Raw genomic sequence first — 24,125 nt, forward strand, 5'->3', positions numbered from 1 at the left:
GATATTAGTAAAGACAATAGTTGTACAAAGGAACTTTGTAGTGAAGATGACAGAATTGACAAGGATAAAAAAGTCAAGGAAAAAGCAGGCACCACCATAAGTGTCAATGGTTGTAGTGGGATCATTTCTGCTGCTTCGGCAGCAAGATCAATCAATCAAGGAGGTAACCCAATGTCTTCTGTGGAATGCAATGTAAAGTATGAGAGAAGCGATCTCGAAGTTACTAACCAAAATGGGAAGAAACATTCCCTTGGTTAAAGTTTGATCAAGAAACTACTGAAATGTTTTGCAAGGCACGCAAAAGCCACAAAAACGTTTGCTAAAGAGATAGTGTCTTGGTAAAAGGTACCAGTAATTTTCACCTACAATTGATCAAAGCCCACGATATAAGTAGAAGGAATACTCCGTGTGTTCAAGCTGCCAATGCTGAATATAAACCACAGGTTCAGCAGATAGATTTATCCATAAGAAATTTACCTGCTTATGAGCTTGAGAAACCGGAAAAACTTTTCACTACCGCCTATTACTTAGTAGTAACAGAACAGCTGTTTTCTCTATTTGGGCTATTATGCGATTTACAGAAAATAAATGGAGACATGTACATAAATGACAAATCAGCGAAAAACTTTATCACATGTATTAATGACATTATGATGTAAGATCTGTGAGCAGACCTTGATAATGCTGCAGTGTTTTCCTTCATCTCAGATGTATCTAAAGACACTGAAGTAATTGAAGAAGAAACTGTATTTGTTAAGGCAGGAAATGTTGTTACAAAATTTTTGGACTTGCAAGATCTGTGAGCAGACCTTGATAATGCTGTAGTGTTTTCTTTCATCTCAGATGTGTCTAAAGAGACTGGAGTGATTGAAGAAGAAACTGTATTTGTTAAGGCAGAAAATTTTACAAAATTTTCACCCACCCAGTGATACTGCCACAGGATTAAAACAGCAATTGAAAAGCATTTGAGACAGTTCGTGTGGAGAACTGCAAAAGAAAGGCAACCACTATAGGTACTGATGGTGTTTCCATCAATGATGGAGCAGAAAATGGACTAATTGCACTTCTTACTAGAGATGGGATGCCATGGTGAGTTGAGGTGTTGTGTGTGGCCCACTTTTATGAAAGGGAACTGTTGGATGCTGTGAAGGAATAGAAAGCTTTTATCGTACATAAAATACCTTCTGTTAGGTCTTTACAAACAGTATCATTTGAGTGCCAAAGCAAGTAGGGAATTAAAAAAGTGTCGATGATGCTCTAGAAGAAAAGAACATTAAAACTTGTGAACATCCAAGGGACAAGATGGGCTCCTCATTTCTATAGAGCGCTTGATGTTCTGATGAATAAAAACTTCACATCCATATATATATGCATTTCCACCATGCAACTGAATCAAAAGATGCCAGTGCTACAATGGTTATAGAGCTACAAAAAGCATTGGGTTTGTTTTTGGATAACATAGCAGTATTTACTGGTTAGCAGATCTCACCATGGCTTATTACAGTCCCCAAATGTGGTCTTTCTTTAAATCATTTAAGAAAAGCATGTACTCCAGGACAAGAGAAATGGCGTACAGTTCAGCAGTGAACACAGAAAATGTTGAGCGGATTCTATGTGCTACAACTGAGCCACAACAAACCATGGCAGAGCCCACAGTCACCTGATTTCAAACCATCCATATAAATAGGAATAGAAGGATGAAAAGATGGTGACTGTTTCAAGTATCTGTATGAGGAATTACCAGCAATCCTAGTTGCTCGGGACATTTTCCACACTGCTTACCCCCCGTTCCTAGGGACATTTCCCCCACTACTTATCCCCCGTTTCTAGGGACATTTTCCCCATTGCTTACCCCGTTGCTAGGGACATTTCTCCTACTGCTTACCCCCCGTTGCTAGGGACATTTCCCCAACTGAATAATCCTCGTTGCTTGGGTAATTTCCCTCACTATTTACTCCCCGTTGCTCGGGAAATTTTCCCACTGAATCTCCCGTTGCTAGGAACATTTCGCACACTGCCTAACCCCCGTTGCTATGTACATTTCGAACACTATTTACCACCCGTTCTTAGGGACATATCTCTCTCTGCTTACCCCCCGCAGCTGGAGACAATTCCCTCACTGCTTACCCCCCCCGTTGCTAGGGATTTATACCCCACTGCTTACGCCCCGTTGCAAGGAACATTTGCAAAATAACTTATAGATCTTTACATTTTGTACTTTTTTATGACTCGGTGATACAGCGGTACCTCTACGGACTCACAACGTCAGAAACCAGGTTTCAACACCCGTAGTGAACAGAACACAGACATCTTATTGACCTTTGGTCTTCACTTCAAACAAATAAACTCTTTAATAAATAATTTGAAATATAACATTTATTTTTTTTTATTGTGTGAATTGAAAACTGAATTAAACCTGAGATTCTAAGTGAGTATTGTGTTTTGTGTATGAATATATTATGTAGACTCATCATTCATTACTGCGTGGATAGGTACGTGTAATAAATTTTCGTGAGATATGAATTTCTTTTGTTAATTAGAAATTACAACTTTACTTGTCAATTTGTGTAAACCTGTTGTTACTTAGAAACTACTTGTCAATGTGTTTAAATTAATACATTATTCACACAGTTATTTTTATTTCGAGTTCAAGTTGAACCTGAAAATGTTTTTAGAATTAACATTTTGCCTCAAGTTTTACATTTGTTAGAACCACTAAAATATTGTTAGAAATTATAAACCACCTATATAATATATACATAGTGTGTAATTTATATATAATATTTATATTTAAAAGGAAACAGTAGTTGGTAATCGTATCAAGTTGATGTTTTGTTACGATTTTCTAAAAAAGAAAAAACGAAACGTGTTTGTGGTTAATATTCCAATATTGTTTTATTTTTTATAATCATGTTTATTTCATAACTGTAACCAGAATGTCAAAGTTTTCTACCGTGAAGCTTTACCTAAGGACACTTCCAGTTTCCACATCTCCATCCTTCTACTCAACGGAGCAGCGTTTTCTTCCAAAACCTGGCTGGACCTGGGCGCAATACAAGTGCTGGCTGCAATGGGCTAACGGACTGTGGCAATGGTGTATGTACATGGTGGACTTTCTGTTCATTACTAGCTTAACATTACAACATTTAGAGGTAGGTGTCAGTTCATTACCAACTTAACATTACAACATTTAGAGGTAAGCGTCAGTTCATTACTAACTTAACATTACAAAATTTAGAGGTAAACGTCGTTCATTACTAACTTAACATTACAACATCTAGAGGTAGGTGTCAGTTCATTACTAACTTAACATTACAACATTTAGAGGTAGGCGTCAGTTCATTACTGACTTAACATTACAACATTTAGAGGTAGGCGTCAGTTCATTACTGACTTAACATTACAACATTTAGAGGTAGGCGTCAGTTCATTACTAACTTAACATTAAAACATTTAGAGGTATGTTTCATGACAACATATAGTTTTGAAAACAAGAGACGCGTATTTCCAAAAAATTCTGGATGAATAAAGATATATATTCATTTGTTATCAATGTTATTCTCTTTCATCAGTTTATATTTTTCTTCAAAACATAATACTAAAATTATTCATTGTGATAAAGGAAATAATAAATTGAACAAAGAGTTTGTTTTGTTACCAATTTGTAAACAATTTCTACGTGATGGAAAAAAATGAATATTAATTTCGAAGTCTGCGTATCTTATGGAAAATCTATTTGTAAACGAAAAATAACTTGTATGGAATTTAAGTTATTAGGTCAAGGTAATATTGCGAAAGATCTTAGGAACAGTATTCAAAACTCCTTATGCAATGATATTATTGGGTCACATTATCACGTGACACTAACAGATGAATTTTGATAGGTAATTAACCAATTCCCCAAGTTCTTTTATGGGATATGAAGTAAGATTAATTAGAGTAAAAGCTCTCTTTCATAATACAGCTTTTTTATTGGATACTATAACATCTAACAACCTATTTTTATTTCAACAAATGAAAGCAGCGGTTGTCAGTCTAATAAAGTTCACAATTGATGCTTTACTATATCTACAGTCAGAAACCATTATTAGATGTGATTTTATCATAATTTTAATTTAAAATCTCATTAATCGACAGGCATATACTGTTTGGGTAAAAACTAGATGACGCTATATTCCAGAAAATGTTTGATAGGAAACTTTCATTAATCAAATTAAATCATGGTTTCAGATCATTTAAGAAAGATAATACTTAAGTTTACATATTTCTACATCTTTGGCAATTCCAGTTGCAACATGAAATATTTTTAGTGATCTATTTTCGTCTTTTCCATTTTAATAGTTATTTGAAACAGTATGGAGGAACGAGATCACTGGCTTTACTTTACGTAACATTTCCAGGTTTTCTGCATTTTTACAGTTTTATTGTGATATAGGAAAACAATATGACACTTTATTGTCGAGTTTAATAAGATTCATCAAAACTGTTAAAAGTATAGCAGTTTGTTATATTCAGTAGCTTCTGATCTTATCAACCAATGGGGATCAGAATTTGATAATTAATTGAGTGACTAATAAAGGTAATTAAGAATAAGATTTATATTTGTTATCAGTCATAATGTCGACAATTTCCCATAAAGTTTAGGTTGTTTCCAAACAAGATATCAAACTTATAATGTTGAATAATCATAATGAAAAAGTGAATAAAACGAAAAACTGATAAACATAATAACATAGATTTACACTTCACATGAGACATTAATGTTTGACCTATTACATTGTAAACCGTTACATACAAATAGTTCTTTAAAGATTTTGAACAAGTAGAAGTGTCATCATAATATTATTACAACCACACTCTAAGCAAGTTTCTATATATACAGTCTTATATACGGCAAACATAGTTTGCGGAATGCTATTTAAGTTAGCTATTTAATACAACATACATTATACATATTATAAATTAAATATATTACAGACATTATACTCAATAAAGTTACTGAAAGTAACCTTAAAAAAAATTGAAACATGTATTAGAAGAACACACCTATGCTCAGTAACATGATAGTAAAGTATATAAAACACTTGAATTGATTTGAGATTTATTTATACATTCTTCAAGAGCTGTTAATTGAAAAAATAAAGTGGGTAAAGGAACTTATTTCATGAGAACATGAGTTGTTAAGCATACATGAAGTGCCAACTGAGAAAACATTGTTACGATACAAGTACATGTCTGTAGAAAATAGCGTTCGGTAAGTTTATTTATATTCAGTTGTATGTGAGTTTTCACGATGGCAAAGCCACATCGAGCTATCTGCTGAGTCCACCACTGGTTCAGTTGTCTCAATTGTGAAACATAAAACATTAAGTAAATAAGAAATAATTATTGGACGCACCATAGAGTTTGTTTTGTTTGCAAGACTAATTAACGTGTGTCTTAATTCATGTTTCTTATATAGTCGTACAATATCTCTGAACTTTCTGTACTGAGATAAAATGTATCTGAATATTCTTTACTGGTACAAAATTCAACTGTTTCTGAACTGCGATGTACGGTATCTATACGTACTGTAACAGCATATAATATAACTGGACTTCAATTTCCATACTGGGATAAAATCTATCAGAGATTTAATCAATGATACAGTCTCTCTGAACCTTTTTCTAAACTGTAACACAAAACGCTATAATTCTAAGATAGTTTCTCTTCTTGAAGGGCAAGCAAAGAGCAACAATATTTAATTGAAACATTTATGACATAAAACCGTACTTGTAAAAAACGTGAGGTAATTTTCTAAAACACTTGTGATGTAACAAAGCATTTGCAATTAACGTATGGTTATTTACTAAAACACTTTTGAAATAAACGTGTTTTGCTTTTATATGTGATGAAACAAAATAATGTTTATCATTGTTATTAAATACTTGCCTTGATTTTTGTGAAATTTCTTCGCAATTATGATTTTCTGTCTTATTTTTACTGCACTTCCTTGTTGGCGTATCGTTTGAATTTCAGGTATTTTGCCAATACCGCATGTAAGTGCTAATTGTTTACTTCGGCTGTATTTTCATAACATATTCCTCAGTTCAGGTTCAAAGCAAGTTTGTTTGTTTTTGAATTTCGCGCAAAGCTACATAAGGACTATCTGCGCTAGCCGTCCCTAATTTTGCAGTTTAAGACTGGAGAGACGGCAGGCAGTCATCACCACCCACCGCCAACTCTTGGGCGATTCTTTTACCAGCGAATAATGGGGTTGACCGAAAATTATAACGCCATCACGGCCGAAAGTGCGAGCATGTTTGGTGCGACCATAATTCAATCTGCGACCCTTAGATTACGAGTCGAACGCTTCAACCCACCTGGCCATGCCTAGCCTTCTAAGTACGTATATTATCACAAGCCAATTTGTACAGATTTCTGCACAGCGCGTTTTAACAAGTGAATGTGGATAGATTAACAACAACAAGTTACACACTATGTTGCCCTGAAGTAAAAAAAAAAAAAGAGGTCAATACGTTTCCAGTCAAAAATGTCACAACTGAACCAGAAAACCTGTTCTAAATGTAGATAAACATCTCGAATAGACCTCACTGCACGTGTATTCTATACAATTTATTGAAGACAGCTAGAGTTGGATGTGTTATTATTGACGTGATTTGATATTCCAGTTGTTTAGAGAAGTATTACGAATCTCCAGTTGAAATATACATACAACGTAGTTTATTTGTTCTAATACTATTCTTTAATGTGTACCTTTAACAAAACAACATGAAAAACAAAGTGGCAAGTTTATTTTATAATATGTATATGATATGTTTTTTCTCAGCTGCAGCACAGCGGCTTATAAAACGGCTCAAAGTTATTATTATTTTATTAATATTTTAAGTACGAACTTCTAACTCATATCTTCATCACCTCTTGATCGATTTGAGAGCTAATATCGATTGATGTTTTCGATCGTACCAAAAGTATCATAGATTAATTCAGTGTAATCCTGCCTAGAATAATTTTAATTGAAGGTAGGTTGATAGGAATCCTGAATAATAATAAAATTGAATAAAATATACCCACTCCCTACCGCTGGTATTAGTAGTGTAAGTAAATATAGGTTGAAAAAGGACACAAAAATTGTCTCGTAGATTAATTTACTCAAATTCTGCTTAACAGATTTTGAAGTGCCCTTGGTTATTTAGGTTTCTGTCTTGTTTTATCAAATAATGCTTTTGATAGCAAAGATGTGTTTTTAGTTATGTCTTACTGGAACTATCAGAGTTAACATCTCAACTGCTTGTTTTTTGAATTTCGCGCATAGCCAATCGAGGGCTATCTGCGCCTACCCGTTCCTAATTTAGCAGTGTAAGACAAGAGGGAAGGCAGCTAGTCATCACCACGCTCCGCCAACTCTTTGGTTACTCTTTTACCAACGAATAGTGGATTGACTGTGGGATTGACCGTTACATTATAACGCTCCAACGACTGAAAGGGCGAGTATGTTTGGTGCGACCAGGATTCGAACCCGCGGCACTAAGTTTACGAGTCGAACGCCGGGGACTTTTAGCGAGTGTGAGCTGAGATATAGGAGAGTTTTCTGCAAACTTTTGAGCGTATATAAGAATAGTGTAGGAAAAACTTATAACCCTTTCCCTGCGACAACCACCTTCACTTATCTGAACAAAGATAAATTACTATACTCACTTGGATAAAACTAATTACCCATACTGTAAGAAACAGCACCAGTTGAATGAGAAGAAAAAAGAGAAAGAAAAATAGTTACGTAATTCAAGTGAAAATTCTGAAGATGAAGGTGAAGAAACTTCTCATACAGAGGTGGAGATAGTTCCTTCCTACACTAACAATAATACGGATTATGCTACTAACTTAAACAAAGCCTTGGATGTTGATAACGCAGAAACTAATGAAGAAGAAAAAATCTAGAACAAACAAATGAAAACCAAGAGTTTACTCTGGTAGTGTCGAAAAGAAAAAGTGGAAATTCATTACAAAATGAAACTACAAACCAAAAAATACACCACTTAAAACAAAACACCCAACCTTTTCATTATTATTGAAGGCGTGCCTGGCACATATAATCAACAGTAACTTGCAGCGGAAATTAGCAGATGTGAACCAACTGTTGAAACCGCTAGCGTCAAGCGTTTTACCTTCAGGCGGTGTCCTTGTCCGAGGTCAAGGATTTGTTTGGTTTATTTGGCATTTCGCACAAAGCTACTCGAGGGCTATTTGTGCTAGCCGTCCCTAATTTAGCAGTGTAAGACTAGAGGGAAGGCAGCTAGTCATCACCACCCACCGCCAACTCTTGGGCGACTCTTTCACCAACAAAAAAGTGGGATTGACCGTCACCTTATAACGCCCCCAACAAGTCGAGTCCAATGGCAAGGACACCAAGACGATTAGAACTTGTAGAACTGCTGCAGCCCTTGTCCGTCCTTCCTGCCGTTGAGGAGTCCAGGTTGAGGTCTTGGGGTTGGGTCGTTTTTTTGTCAAGAACCTCACCCTCGATCTTGCCATCATGGATGACCCTACCAGAAACGCAAGCCTCCCGACGACATCGCTCTCAGGATTACTTGCACGCGCATGCTCTCTCACCACGACAAGGTGACGATCCGACTGGAGAGTTAACAGAAGTAATAGTTTAACGTTTTTCTATTTTCTGTCTTCAGACCCTGGTAACCCAAACTATCATGTGATTATATTTATTGGAATTTTACTTCCAACACCAAATTATAAGGCAATGTGTTAAGAAATTAATGAGATATAACGTGAAAAACTTTGATTAAATTTTGCATCAGGAGATGTTATATTAAGTATTTAGCACAGATGATGATGTTTCAAAGAGCTCTGCCGATTTCAGAGGGTTAATGACAAGTATCTGTTAGTCTATATTCCATGTTGTTACTATAAATAAGCTATTGACCATGTTTTGAGAAGAAACAAAGATACGTAAAGTTCCGTTTTGAATAATATGGTTGTGATCTTATTCATTTCTTATTTGATGGGATTTGTTAACGTGTATTGATAAAAAGTCTAATCAAATTAAATGTGAAAGTGATGTGCGGCGAAAAAGAAGAATTAAATGTGTGACTTAAAGGAATGAAATAAAATTGCAGACCAAACTGGTAGCTATACCTTTATGTCTTAAACTGAACAAACAACGTAGCCAGGCTAATTGATGAATGAATATTTTCTTTAGAATTATTTATTGTCAATGTTACAAGTGTAGCTAGAAGTTTGACCACCAATTTTGATTTCATTCTGTTACGGCTAGAAAAGAAAGGTGTATAAAAAGTAACTTTCCAGTCTTATATTTGTCATCACCCAATACGTTTTTTCGTTGAATACCAGTCTCATGAATTGAGCTATGTGATGAGAGACAAATGATTCTGTGAAAACCTCTTTACATTTGAAGTGTAATACTTTAAAAGTTACGTGTTAAGTGCTGAAAGGACAAATTAAGTTGAACGTGGAAGAAATTATATTTACGGCTATGTCTTTTACGTGGGTGAGGAAGCATCACATTATTCTTATATAAATAACGATTAAGAAAACAAGTATTTCTAAGCATAAAGACGCGATTTATTCTGAGAGAACATACTAGATTTTCGACATCACATTGGTTTGACTTGTTCAGACACATTAATGTTCTGTCGAAACATGTAGTATGTTACCTTAGAACAAATGACTTCATTTTGTTTAAAATCGTTCTTTGCTAACTTATTATTACTGTGGTTTGCTTAAACGGCACACTTTCGTGTTAATAGAAATATTATTGTTTTCGTGCATACACAGAAAATAAATAACTTTTACAGATATATTCAAAGTAGATGTCCAAATTTACGCATTTTTTGAACGTCAAATTAGATTCTAAGTTCTGCTTCATTAGTATTCATTCTTAAGAAAACTATTGTAAGAGGCGGGAAGTCGATCAGAAGTGAGGAGATGCAGCAATTTAAACGAGAAACTTGGCAGAAATGATGAAGCATTGCGCCAGTTGTTGCTCGAAGCAGCCATCTTTGCTGAAGAGAGTTCGATCTCTGAGTGGGTATTTGGGTATTGATGTTAAATACCCAGGAGGGTCAGGTACAGTAGTCCTCTTACTCTCTTCCGAATGTTGATAGCATCTGGCCCGTTTCAGGGCACAGTCCATGCTTGGACACACAAGAAAGTTTATTTTTTTATTTTCATTTTAATATACATTTTTTGTATTATTTCTTTTCTTTATTTTTTATGTTACTTTTTTCCATATGGAAAATGCTACTACTACTAGTAATAACAATAAAATAAAAAAATTAGCAGAAGTAGCGGTCAGTAAAAGTGACTCATTTAAGCAGAGCTTTGGTGAATTTTTTTTTCAGTTTATTGAGTCTACTGAATAATATCACTTGCGTTTTCGGAATATTGATTTCAATTCTGTATTTCTGGCAGTATTCTTCGATGTTATTTAGAACTGGTTGTAGGTTCGTTGCTGCAATTGAAAGAGTGGGGGCACTTTTCCAGACTGCTACATCGTCAGCAAACTGTGATGCAAAACCTAAATTTAGGTCCGACAGAGGCATATTACTCACATACATGATAAATAATATAGGGCTAACAACCCCTCCCTGCGGAACTCCTGCTTCGGGTGAAAAGGACCCTGAGTGAGCTCTATTCACATTTACTTTGCACTTTGGGTTGTTCAGAAAGTTGGACAGCCAGCTGGGGTAAAGCCATTTCCTGTAACCTATGTCATAAACCATTATGCCACACTGTGTCAAAAGCTTTCTCAATATCGAGAAAGCAAACTACAGTGCATTCATTTTTATTAAAAGTGTCAGTAATTGATTCTGTAAGTCGAATCAGGTGGTCTGAAGTATGATGGTACTTTCGAACTCCGTTTTGAATTTCGGGTAATTTTGAATCAGACACAAAGAAATAACCTCCACTTGAACATAATAATACTATAGCACACACAAATAAAGAAATAGCCGAAGCTTTCAAAGATCAACTCCAAAATGTTTTTAAAACCACACTGATCCAGATATGAATACATATTTCTACAATAAAGTCACCAATTACATATTAAACAATAAACATCAATTTGTACTAATTTTTCCAATAAACATAACTGATACAAATATAAGTTCCGACACAGATTATGCAAGCATGCTACTTGTTTGTTTGTTTGTTTTTGGAATTTCGCACAAAGCTATTCGAGGGCTATCTGTGCTAGCCGTCCCTAATTTAGCAGTGTAAGACCAGAGGGAAGGCAGCTAGTCATCACCACCCACCGCCAACTCTTGGGCTACTCTTTTACCAACGAATAGTGGGATTGACCGTCACATTATAACGCCCCCACGGCTGGGAGGGCGAGCTTGTTTGGCGCGACTCGGGCGCGAACCCGCGACCCTCAGATTACGAAGTGCACGCCTTAACGCGCTAGGCAAGCACGTTACTAACAAATGAAATATCCCTTCAAGAATTACTTGAAGCAATAAAAAACACAAAAACAAAGCACCAGATGAAGATTAAATGCAAGCTGTCCTTCTAAAAAGGGCACTCCGAAATTGTTTGACCACCTAAATTCACTTTTTAACTTATCTCTATCCTCAGGATACATCCCAGTTTCTTGGAAGCTTGCAAATGTTTTGTTTGTTTTTGGAATTTCGCACAAAGCTACTCGAGGGCTATCTGTGCTAGCCGTCCCTAATTTAGCAGTGTAAGACTAGAGGGAAGGCAGCTAGTCATCACCACCCACCGCCAACTCTTGGGCTACTCTTTTACCAACGAATAGTGGGATTGACCGTCACATTATACGCCCCCACGGCTGGGAGGGCGAGCATGTTTAGCGCGACGCGGGCACGAACCCGCGACCCTCAGATTACGAAGTGCACGCCTTAACGCGCTAGGCACGCACGTTACTAACAAATGAAATATCCCTTCAAGAATTACTTGAAGCAATAAAAAACACAAAAAACAAAGCACCAGATGAAGATTAAATGCAAGCTGTCCTTCTAAAAAGGGCACTCCGAAATTGTTTGACCACCTAAATTCACTTTTTAACTTATCTCTATCCTCAGGATACATCCCAGTTTCTTGGAAGCTTGCAAATGTTTTGTTTGTTTTTGGAATTTCGCACAAAGCTACTCGAGGGCTATCTGTGCTAGCCGTCCCTAATTTAGCAGTGTAAGACTAGAGGGAAGGCAGCTAGTCATCACCACCCACCGCCAACTCTTGGGCTACTCTTTTACCAACGAATAGTGGGATTGACCGTAACATTATACACCCCCACGGCTGGGAGGGCGAGTATGTTTAGCGCGACGCGGGCGCGAACCCGCGACCCTCGGATTACGAGTCGCACGCCTTACGCGCTTGGCCATGCCAGGCCTAAAACTTGCAAATATATTAATGTTCCATAAGGAAGAAAAGCCAGCGAATAAACCTGATAGCAACCGACCAATCAGCCTGACCAGCTGTGTAGGCTGGTCATTCTTGAAAGAATAATCAGTAATAGACTCTCCACATTCTTGGAGATAACATCAAAATTACCAAAAGAACAAAATGGATTCAGGAAATTTAAACAAACGACAGACCACCTTATCCGATTAACCGAAACAATAATAGATAGCTTCAATAAAAGAATGTACAGTCGCTTGCTTCCTTGATATCGAGGAAGCATTCGACACTGTTTGGCACGATGGTCTAAGGTTCCGAATGAATGAAATGGAACTACCGCGAGGAATTATTCGCTGGTTATCTAACTTTTTGAAAAATAGAAAATGTAGAGTAAATGTTAAAGTAACTTTTTCTGAATACTTTACTCCACAAGCTGGTGTCCCTCAGGGAGATTAATAGCGACTTTTCATTAATCATACGGCCACTGATTTGATTTGTTAAAATAAAAATAGTAAGATGGATGTCTTCGTGTCTAATAAAAACTGTAATGTGAAATAAAGATTCGACTGTAGCCAACCATACTTCATGATCCATAAATTTACTTTGAAAATTGGCTAATTAATAATTAAAATTGATCTGTTGATATCACGTGAGTGTGTGGCTCAATAATATCACTACATATGGAGTTTTTAATACTGTTCCAAAGAGTTTATGCAACATAACATACACCTGATAATTTAAATTAGATACAAGTTATTTTGATTTTTAATAATTCAGATACGCAGACTTTAAAATAAATATTCATTTCTTTCTATGACGTCGATATTGTCTGAGAAAAAGGAAAAAACAAACTCTTACTTAGATTTAATTATTATTGCGTTTATAACTTTTTATTATTATGTTTTTCAAGAGAAATATAAATAAACTGAAGTAAAGATAAAAACATTGAGAAACAAATATGAATACTCATTCATCTTGATTTGTGAAATACTCGTATTTTATAATTAAAACTACGTATTCTGGTCTATCTTTTATTTATCAACCAGGACAATGCATGTCCATTGTTTCTTTTTCAATGTTGAAGACTATGTTCCTGTCCCATTCAACAAAAAAACATGAATTCAGATTAGTTTGGATTACGTTATGTTAGCTTAAACTTTCCTGAAAGCTTTCATAAAATATAAAAACTCTGTATAACTTGATTGCCAATCTTACAAAATAGAAAGAACTTTTAAGTATCCACAAAATAGTCAGTGATGGTATGTGTAGTTGACCTTATTAAGAAGAATTTCAAGATTTTCGTATGAGCCAAATGAGCAATAGGAACAGATACATATAAGTTACTATTGTGTAGAACACCTTTCAGACTTCTTTTGGAGCAATCAGTAAACAATCACAATTCACTCTGCTCATATACTGCAGCTTCTAGTGTTGGTATTAATTTTGCAATATTAGTGCAATAAACCAGGGAACCTTCATGCGAAAACAGTATAACTGTTTCTCATTATTTCTGTACCAGTAATGTGATGTCCCTACAGAAATTAAGCTCTAAGCCAGAACCCTATAACCCATAATTCCTGGAGAATCTTTTAAAAGGCTCAAATCTATCACGAAATTAATAAATTCATCTTGTATGAAAAGCTGTGGTTCATCAGATGCTTCAAGTTGAAAACACTCATTATTATTATTTCTATTGACATCAGATTCAGAATCAGATAACACTGTATCAAGAGTCTCTGGTGAAGTAGATACAGCTACATCAGATCTTATTACAAAATGAAGATTGGATAAGAAATTTCTTTTTTTATTCCGAGTATTGCAGCCTTGCATGTTTTTGAGAAATCTTGTGATATTTTGTCATTGATTCCTCACAACAAACTTACGACAAATGTAACAGAATATATTTGGATCATTTACATGACCTTTGCTGCAATAACGACCAACAAATAATACTAAAAAGAAAAAAGTATCAAAGTGCACGCACAATCAGATAATATCCAGAAAGAGCCCAGCATGGCCAGGTGGGTTAAGAATTCGACTCGTAACGTAAGGGTCGATGGTTCTAATCCCTGTCGCACTAAAGATGCTCTCTTTTTTCGGCCGTGGGAGCGTTATAATGTGACCGTCAATCTCACTAGTCATTGATGAAAGAGTAGTCCAAGACTTGGCGGTGGGGGATGATGACTAGTTGCATTCCCTTTAGTCCTACACTGTTAAATTAGGGACGAATAGCGCAGATAGCTTTCGAGAAGCTTTACGCGAAAATCAAAACAAACAAACCTGTTTCCTTGTTTCTCTCTAAGTTCAGCAGATTTTGTTAAATGTTTAACAGTTAACTGAAAAGCGAACTGCATTCTCTGTTAAAACTCAGTCTTGTAATCACTGCATAGTAAATACTTTAGAAGTCATTATATCTTTCTTAGGCAGCAGTACATCTCTACCATGTAGTTGAAAGAACGGACTTTCGAAAGTAGACTCATTTTCAGCACATACGTAATAAATGAAAAAGCTCTGTCCAAGTATTCTGATCTTTCTCACAGTATTGAGACATCGTATCCAACAAAGTTCTGTTGAATCTTTCTACTAATACGGTTGGAGTTGGATGAAAAGCAGTTGTTTTAGTTATTTTTTTTGTTTTTTTGGCAATTAACAAATGAGAAATATCTTTTATTAACTTGGAAACAAAGTTACTTTCTATATCCGGCATTAAATACTGGAGTACAACGTATCTAGCTGCAATGTTATTTTAAAATACTTTAACAATCGTATTCGCTTTTTTATCAGACACACAAGTTATTTATTTACTCATCTTTATTTTGTTCACTAATCACATGATTTTAATTACTTCTAATTCATCCTCATTTTCGGTTCTAATTTTGTTGATAGACTATTCTCATCAGTTTCAGCGACTCTACACTTATGTTACATGGAGCATTCACATTAGAATGTTCTCTGCCTGTTATATGAATTATTTCAAAATCATAATCTTGGAGTACTAATGATCAACATGGCTAACATAGAGGAAAAGTTCATTAATGTTATTAGTCATCTTAATGGTACATGACATGTGATGATAGTAAATTTCCTACCATACAGATAACAACAAAAGTTTTTCATTCAATATACTACGGCTAAACATTCTTGTTCTGAGACCGAGTAATTTACTTCAGCTTTTCGTAAATGTCTACTGTAATAAGCTAAAGGATGTTCTTTTTGTTTTCATTTAATTATGGCAACACTGCATTTATAGCATAACCTGAAATATATATGTTTAAGATAATTTATTTACTAACGCCTGAGTAACTAAAAATGAATAACTTAAAATGAGTGATTTTAATGCAGCGTGTCCTAATTTCACGAAAGCTTTTTGTCTTTTATCTGCCCAAATAACTTCTCTTTCTTTCTTAGTTAGCTCAGTTAGAGGTTTGCCAACAACTCAAAATGTGGTGTAAACCTACTACAAAATCATATATATCCCAGGAAAGCAGGAATATCTAACTTTTAGTTCAGGTTTAATACTGTTTTCATTATCATATGTCTTAGATATTCTATTTCTTTTATCAATAACTGACATTTCTTTAGTTTCCTGTATATTACGTAACAGATAAATGTCTTCAACTGTTACAACAATCAATCACTTTTTAAATTCTTCCCCAAAATTTAATTTTCCGTTCTTCTAAGGACCTTATGCAACCGGGGATACATAATAACTGATACTGCCCTCTGTTCTGCTTGTTCAAACATATGTTTCACACTTGTCTATCTCTGGCATTTTATGAGGTTTTCTGCTATAGGTTTATTTTAATTTAACACTATTATGTGACAAACTTGATTTTCACGACCAGGGTCACATCTCCTACAAATATTCTTCTGGTAATGTTATTACGCTTTCTTTATGTTTTCTTTCACATTTCCTAAGAAATAAATCATAATTTATTTTACTCTGTCGTGTCTGGTGTTTACTATTTCTCACATGATGCTGTGCTACTGCATCTAATGTTTCACAATTAGTAGCCTTGTCTACTACTGCGTGGTTAGGAAATATTACTTTACCTTTCACATTTTCTTTTATGAAACATTCATTAGTTATTACAACAATACTGCTATATTAATTAATACTAATGCTTGTAGCTACAATCTGTGAACAGTATGAGTGTAATTATTCCAAAAGAAGTATGAATGATGTTCTGCACCCTTATAACATATGTATCTGATACCACTGGTGTTTCGGTACTTTCGAAATTCTCGTACAGTTGACATTCAAGTTATACAGAGTTTTCGTGTGAACAGGCTGGAAAAGCTTGTAATGAGCATTGATAAAGAAACAAGGGCTACAAACAGTTAGCCTGATACCAAGTTCACACACAAAAGTCCAACTCCAACATGTGTTTTGAAAATAAAAGTCGAGTTTTTCCCCAAAAAATCTAGATGAGTGATGATATATATTCACTTGTTATCAATGTTCTTCTCTTTTTTCAATTTGTTTATATTTTTCTTCAGGAACATAATAATAAAAAATGTCATTATGATGAGGGAAATAATAAATAAATCTAACTAAGAGTTTGTTTTCTACAAAATTTGTAAACAATTTCTACACGATAGAATAAAAAAACAATATCAATTTCGATATCTACGTGTGTGAATTATAGAAAATTTGTTTTTAAAATTCAAATAACTTGTATGTAATTTAAATTATGAGATCTATGTGCCATTGGAAAACATATTAGGAACAGTATTCAAAACCCCATATGCAGTGATGTTAATGGGACACACACTCACGTGACATTAACAGATCAGTTTTAAAACTTAGTTTGCCAATCCTCAAAATACGTTTATGGGATATGATGTGTGACTGGCGACTGAAGAAGCTTTCTTTCATGATACAATTTTTTACGAGATACTGTGACATCTAACGACCTATTTTCATTTCAACAAATGAAAGCAGTGACCGTCTGATAAATAAAAGTTCGCTATTAAATCTTTACCACCATCTATAGTCAGAAATCATTATTAGATGTGATTTTATATGAATTACAGAATATTTGTTTTTGAAACTAAACTGATTCATCAAAACTGTTAAAAGACAAACAGTTCATTATATTCATTAACTTCTGATCTAATAAACCAATGGTGATCAGAATTAGATAATAAATCTCGGGATTAGTACAGCTAATTCAGAATAGGATTTTTTACTTATTAACAGCCCTAATGTCGACAATATGCCATAAGATCTAGGTTATTTCTACACAAGATATCAAGCTAATAATGTAGTATAATCATAAAAAGTGAATAAAATGAAACCCGACAAACCTTAGAACATACATTTACACTTAACATGAGACATTAGTGTTAGACCTATTACATTGTTAACCGTTACATTTTCTGTATAGTTCCACAGAGATTCTCAACAAGTAGAAGTGTTTATCATAATAGTATTACAACCACACTATATGTATGTAATGTCTATTGCTGAATGCGTGTTACTTTTCAGACCGGCTTATATACGGCAAATATAGTTTGCGGAATACTATTTAAGTTAACAATTTTATACAACATAACTTATATACATTATACATTAAATATATTACAGACATTATAATAAAAAAGTTAGTAAAACTAAACTGAAAAAAGAATGGAACATACTATACGAAGCACATACCAATGACTTGGAAACATGATTGTAAAGTATATTAAATATTTTTATTGGTTTCAAATCTGTTTAGACATTCTTAAACAGCAGTTAAGTGAAACTGTTATATGGATAAAGAAAGTTATTAAACGAGAACATGAGTTGTTAGTCATACATTCATTCATGGTGATAAATACAGAACATGTTGGATTTAATTTAATTTCTGTTCCTTCAAATAGAAGAGTTACAACTTTTGTAAGAATTCCTCGTTGGATAGTTAAGATCTGCTGAGCTACTACAGATAGAACTTCTAAATCAAAACAGGACCAGGCACCACAGGAAGCAAGACCCTTGGAATAAAACATTAAGCTCTGTTCAAATTATTCTATAAAAATTATTAATATCTATAGAAAACTTCTGATATAAGTTAGCCATCAATTTTGCTTTCATCACATCTTAAATTAAGCAAATTGTTACTGATGATATTGCAACACCTTACATTTGTGAATGTCATTTCTTATAAAAGACAATATATACATATATTAATGAATTAAAGATCATAATAAATTACAAATTATTTACAATCAACTGTAAACTGAAAATACAAACTGTTCAAAAAAGTGGTACGTACTAGATTCTAATACAAACATTTTTAAAAAGCATAACTAGTGTATTGCTGACAATTCATTTAGTATTAATACTTCACTTGTATTTTTGTATTGTGACTTTAGTGGATATCTTTAACCTCATTACCATACAGTAGAAACGATATTTGTTACAGTGAGAAATTGTTTATTTCATGAGGAGCAGAGGATACATTACCTTGAAAAACTTTCCTAAAGCAATATAGTCCAGGCCATCTGAACAATTAAAAACAACACACTGCTTTGCAACAGCTTTGGCCAAGTCCTTTGTGGTTTCAGTCTTCCCAGTGCCTGGCTGGTCCTTCAGGAGCACCCCCCAAATGAAGATGCAATGTCCCAAAGAGGGTACGGTAGCAGCGATCAGTGAGAGGAGTAATAACAAGCCAAACAGTGTTTCCCAAATATTCATAGCCATATGTCAGAGATGAGCTTATCACAGAAGTTATCATTTTTTTCATCCTAAAATTAAAAGGTGGCATAATTGCTGTCTCACTTCTTAAAGTAACAAAATGTTTTCCTTATTTTAAGTCATTTTAAGACCAAATTTCAAATTAAACTATCATTTATAATATACATTTTAGTATGCATGTCTATATATATATATATACATTTTTCAGTTTGACTTAGAATATGTTCTGATATCATTTTTTACAGATGGTAATATTAAAGAAATAAAGTAGTATTTCAACCACTTAATAAATGAGCTGTCAAGAAATGTGCTTTACCTAACTTCTGCATGTCATGTTCGTATATGCATATACACCTCTACATTTTACTCTATAACTAAACATTTTAAACTGAGAAAACCATTTTCAAATTTGTCCTTCAAGAATAAGAGGGATGAAGGTTACTTTACATAAGACAGTTAGAAAACATGACTGAAAACTGATATAATGGTTGCTAACTTATGGCAACACATTATTTCATTTATTAAACCTTATTAACCTCACTCATATATAGTTGTAGATAATACAATATGATTCAATGTGTGGTAGATTCAAAAGATTCAATACAAAGGAGCTGTAGGCTCAGTGACATTTTGCTTTCATCTCATGGTTGTCAAGTCCTTGATAAAGACACATTATTTTGATTGTTTCAGTCTATCAAGCATATCAAACTGCACAATGGGTACAAATTATTAGCTAAAAGGTTAAACTGTGCCAAACTGGCATCATTTTCAGGTGGAATGTATCACTACTTTTATTTGCTTGTGCTAGTAAAACTGGAGTTTATTGCTGGTTTCCAAGAGCTGTCTCAGCACAGGATTGATATCATTTCACTACTGTACTACCTTTTGAGTCAAATACATACCAATAGTAATCACTGTCAGATGAAGATATGCATTATGAAAGACGGGCATCACAGGAACATCAGTAATGGTTTATACAAAATTGTTATTTTTCTAACTGAAATTCTATCAACAAAGCTAACTGTATAACAATACCACATTGAAGAGGCTTCTAAAGTTGTTTAATTAGTATACTCCTATCTCACAATACAGCTGAAATGGAAACTTCCGTGGCAACAATTTGAAAATGACATATCATACACAAGACAAAAAAATATTTCCTCAAAATTAATATCTCAGAAGTGAGTAGATGAGAATAATTTTTTAAGTAAAAAAGTCAGAGATAATCCAGTTATTCATGCTAAAACATCCCCTCTGGACAATTGCTGACACTAAATAAAATATTTATAACAGCAGCACTTTAGAGAAAGAACCTTTAGTTTTAATGCCAACATAGCATTAATAGGAATAAAATCCTTTGAATCTATACTAGGTGAAGTAACAATCACATGAACTTGCAAACTCATAATAAGGAAAGGAAAAATTATCAAAAGCCCTCCACAAACTAAGTAAAGTTAACAGAAAATGTTATGATAAAAAAGTGAAGTATGAATCACAGGAAGAAGCAAAAACTTTATACATGTGCATAAGTGAGTGCTGAATCATGTTAATTTCAGTAAAGAGAAAGTCAGCTACACTAGTAGGGTGTGTCACACTCCTATTGGTGGAGAGTTGTCACGTGCTCATTTGCATGCTACAACACAGTAATACCCTTGGGAAACAAGTGAATTTGGACCCTCAATACTAGTGGTGAGTGAAAATATTTGTATATATAAAGCAGCACAAATAGAGGAAAGCTATTATGTAAGAAGAAGTAAGATTGTATCAGAAGTATGCCTTATGAACTTTTATAACTGGCTCCAGTATTTCCTTTTATTTTAGTTGTTAATTTGAATACATTGTTTTTTATAATAACAAATGTTCTGTGTAGCACCAGCCTATAACTGAGTATCTGAAGTGTTCTTTACCTGTTGACAGTATTAAGATCACATACCTAAAGCATTCTTTTCCTGTCGAGGTGAATATTTCGAGTGATTTTTTACCTGTTAGCAATAATAAAATTAAGTATCTCAACTGTTCTATGATTAGCATTAATATCAAATTTCAGCATACATTTACATAAGAAATGTTAGCCCCCCAGTGATATAATGGTATGTCTCTGGACTTATGCTGGTAAAAATCAGGTTTTGACACCCATGGTGTAGCTTTTTACAAAATAACTAAACAAACAAACAAGATAATGTTTACTCTTTGAACTGTTTTAGTGTCTCCACAATATTAAGTTCCAGTGTTTTAAAATAATGATAAATCAGGAATTAAAGTTTTTAATTTTTACACTGGTCATCACTTTTTAAATCATTGTTAAGTAGATTTAGTGAAAAAGAAGCTATGTTTTTAATAAAGATCTTGAACTAAATTTTGTTCAGAGGAAATTTATCTTAACCTTCCTTTCTTTAGTTCAAAATTTGTCATCTATATTGTTTTTATCAGTGTCAATATACGTTGGTTGTCAGTTGTTTTTTTTTAAGTGTGCTGTCAAATTATCAACAGAAAAAAATTCTTGAAATGATTGTAACAAAGAGTACACTAAAGTTATTTGATTAACTCAAAGGAAAATTCTTTAAAGTTAATGAAAACTTCAGTTTATGAATTAGTACTTACTGTTATAAATGTGTGCATCATTGAAAAATAGTGAATATTCACCTAGATGTATTGGATACAACTTCAGTTTTTTAACAGATTTGTGTTTAAGTATGTACTTGTCATAATCCTTTAATAATAATTTGAATCACTAGTTAGGGTGAATGAAAATTTTAAAGTAAATAAACACTAGTTTATTTGTTTCGAATATTTACGTAACAGCAACCGCCCCTAGATTTCAACTGATACACTAGAGGGAAGGAAGCTGCTCAATAACACCCACCGTCAACTCTCGGACTATTATAATTACGTCACTTGACCGTCAGCTTTTAGACTATTATAATCAAATCACAAGGGCGCCAGCTTTTAGACTATTATGATTACATCATTTGACCATCTGCTTTCAGACTATTATAATCAAATCACTTGACTACCAACTCTTGGACTATTATGATTACATCATTTGACCATCACTCTTACGGTATACTGAAAACCACAAAGTGCTTGCGCGATTTGTTTCTGCAATGGGATGCGAACCACGAATCCACAATCCAACACGCTAAGTGCTAAATCACGTCCTGCCCAGAGAGAACGAGCGAGCCATATAAGAGTAAAAAATGTACTTAAGTAAAGACAAATGTTGGAAGAGAATTCTTCTTTAGATACGGTGTGTTTTGTTTACATTTATATTGCATTAAATTGTAAATAAATTGCATGTATATCAAAACTTTGTTTTCTGATGTCATTTGTGTTATTTATACGATAAAACTTAAATCATCAATCTCATACACTGGCACAGTTTTCTTTATTCTTATACAAGACGGTAGAGTACGTTTTGACACCGGAAATCCGATAAATATCTTTAATGGTTTATGTGCAACATGTGTGTTTCACACGTCTCACGCTACTGTTTAAAATAGCAATATTTAGAATGTGAAATTATATTGAAAATTGCTTCGGTCACGGATGACGTTATTCACAGTTCCTGCTCCTAAAGGACAAGAAAGGATGTTTAGTTACGTACAGGAGAAAGTTATTCGTCAAGAAGAAAATGATCGAAACCGAAAAAGTGAATTGATTGTCTACCGAGAAACCACGATAGCTCAGAAGAGAGTTTTAATATCAATAACAGTGGTTGCACACGCACGACACAACCTCGGACATGCGCATTTTATTTCACAGAATATGTTTATCTTCTGTTTACTTACGAAAGCTTAAAGAAATTTAGGTGTATGTTTTTTTTACAACACTGGGAAAAGTCGGCTATTTCTATAATTCGTTTTTGGTTTGTTTTTTTGACAAACTTCAGAAACATTTCTATCTCAAAAATCTAACCGCATCTTGACCATTTGGCACGATCGCGAAATCTAATATAAGAATCAGAGTATTTTATGAGGGAGTTAATGTGGACAACATTACATTCAAGAAAGTGGCGCCACAATAAAGATTTTCTATCAGAAATTGGGTCAAAGATAAACCTGTCTCAGGTCAACACTACATTCCACAAAAAGGTGGTGCGGTAATACAGATTACCTGTTAGAGATTGGGTCAAAGATAAAATATTTCGGGTCAACACTACATTCGAGGAAGGTGGCGCCGCAATAAATATTTTTTCTTAGAGATTGGGTCAAAGATAAAACTATTTCAGGTCAACATGACATGTAATTGGTTTGACTATGACTAATTTCTTCAATTTCATGTTTCTTGGAAGCAAGTGCACCTTTGATATTGATATATAAGACTGTGAATTTAAGACATTATACATCCATTGATCAATTGTACAGTTAATAAACTGTGATAAGTATAGTGTGCTGTGTTTTTTATAATTGTTTACCATCAATTCCATACAGTCTTTGGTATTTCTTGATTTTAAATATTCTGTAATGAAGTATTTTTCTTCCTCCGTTATTTTTTATTTTCCGCCAAAGGCCGGCCCGCCCTCGCCACTGTCTGGAAAACGCTATCCTAAGAGGTTTATTCATCTTGTTGAATGTTTTAAGGAATATGATAGCACTTAAAACCGATAAACATAAGAGATGAACTTTTATATACACGTTAAAACATATTCAATACATATTTAAATACATTTTTTTTTTCATTTTGAATTTTACACAATGTAAAATATTTACACCTTTTCGTGATGACGACAAACCCACTTGAAGTAAAAAAAATATATGTCAAGATGGCTGGTATTAGTATTAACACAAGTAAAGCAGAGAACAACGTTTCGACTTTCTCAGGCCATCTTCAAACTAATACCGTCATGAAATATAATTTTACAGCTCTTTCGTAAATAATTTGTCAATGTAAACTTCATTTTATAAATTGGCCGAATTTTAAGTGAGGAATTTGTTAAATGTTTAAAATTTTTATTTCTACGCTGATAGGTTTTGATAAATAACATTCTCAGAGGGTAAAGGCAAATTAAAGTGGGGGCAAGGTTCATTTGACCAAGTAGTGAGGGAATACA

General features: G+C 34.0%; 1 protein-coding gene and 1 long non-coding RNA gene across 2 annotated transcripts; one reads left to right on the forward strand and one right to left on the reverse strand.

The window, feature by feature from the left end:
• Positions 1-18,079: 18,079 nt before the first annotated feature.
• On the reverse strand, positions 18,080-19,207 carry LOC143242708 (dynein axonemal heavy chain 12-like). Its single transcript, XM_076486181.1, has 2 exons — positions 18,845-19,207; positions 18,080-18,372 (listed from the first exon to the last, which is right to left on the reverse strand). Exons 1-2 carry the CDS (start codon positions 19,079-19,081, stop codon positions 18,103-18,105), a joined length of 507 nt encoding a protein of 168 aa, XP_076342296.1. The 5' UTR covers positions 19,082-19,207; the 3' UTR covers positions 18,080-18,102.
• Positions 19,208-20,558: 1,351 nt separating this feature from the next.
• LOC143242710 (uncharacterized) lies at positions 20,559-22,382 on the forward strand. Its single transcript, XR_013023162.1, has 2 exons — positions 20,559-20,764; positions 21,878-22,382. It is a non-coding gene; the product is annotated as an uncharacterized LOC143242710 (long non-coding RNA).
• Positions 22,383-24,125: the final 1,743 nt, after the last annotated feature.

Source organism: Tachypleus tridentatus, unplaced genomic scaffold, assembly GCF_004210375.1.
Source record: "Tachypleus tridentatus isolate NWPU-2018 unplaced genomic scaffold, ASM421037v1 Hic_cluster_2, whole genome shotgun sequence".
In the NCBI taxonomy this organism is placed as follows: domain Eukaryota; kingdom Metazoa; phylum Arthropoda; class Merostomata; order Xiphosura; family Limulidae; genus Tachypleus; species Tachypleus tridentatus.

Bases quoted from the DNA above. Each gene is read 5' to 3' on its own strand.
- LOC143242708 (XM_076486181.1), bottom strand. From the start codon at position 19,081: ATGGCTATGAATATTTGGGAAACACTGTTTGGCTTGTTATTACTCCTC. The intron at 18,373-18,844 runs GTAATGTATCCT...TTTTATTCCAAG, and splicing joins CTTTAGGAAAGTTTTTCAAG to GGTCTTGCTTCCTGTGGTGC.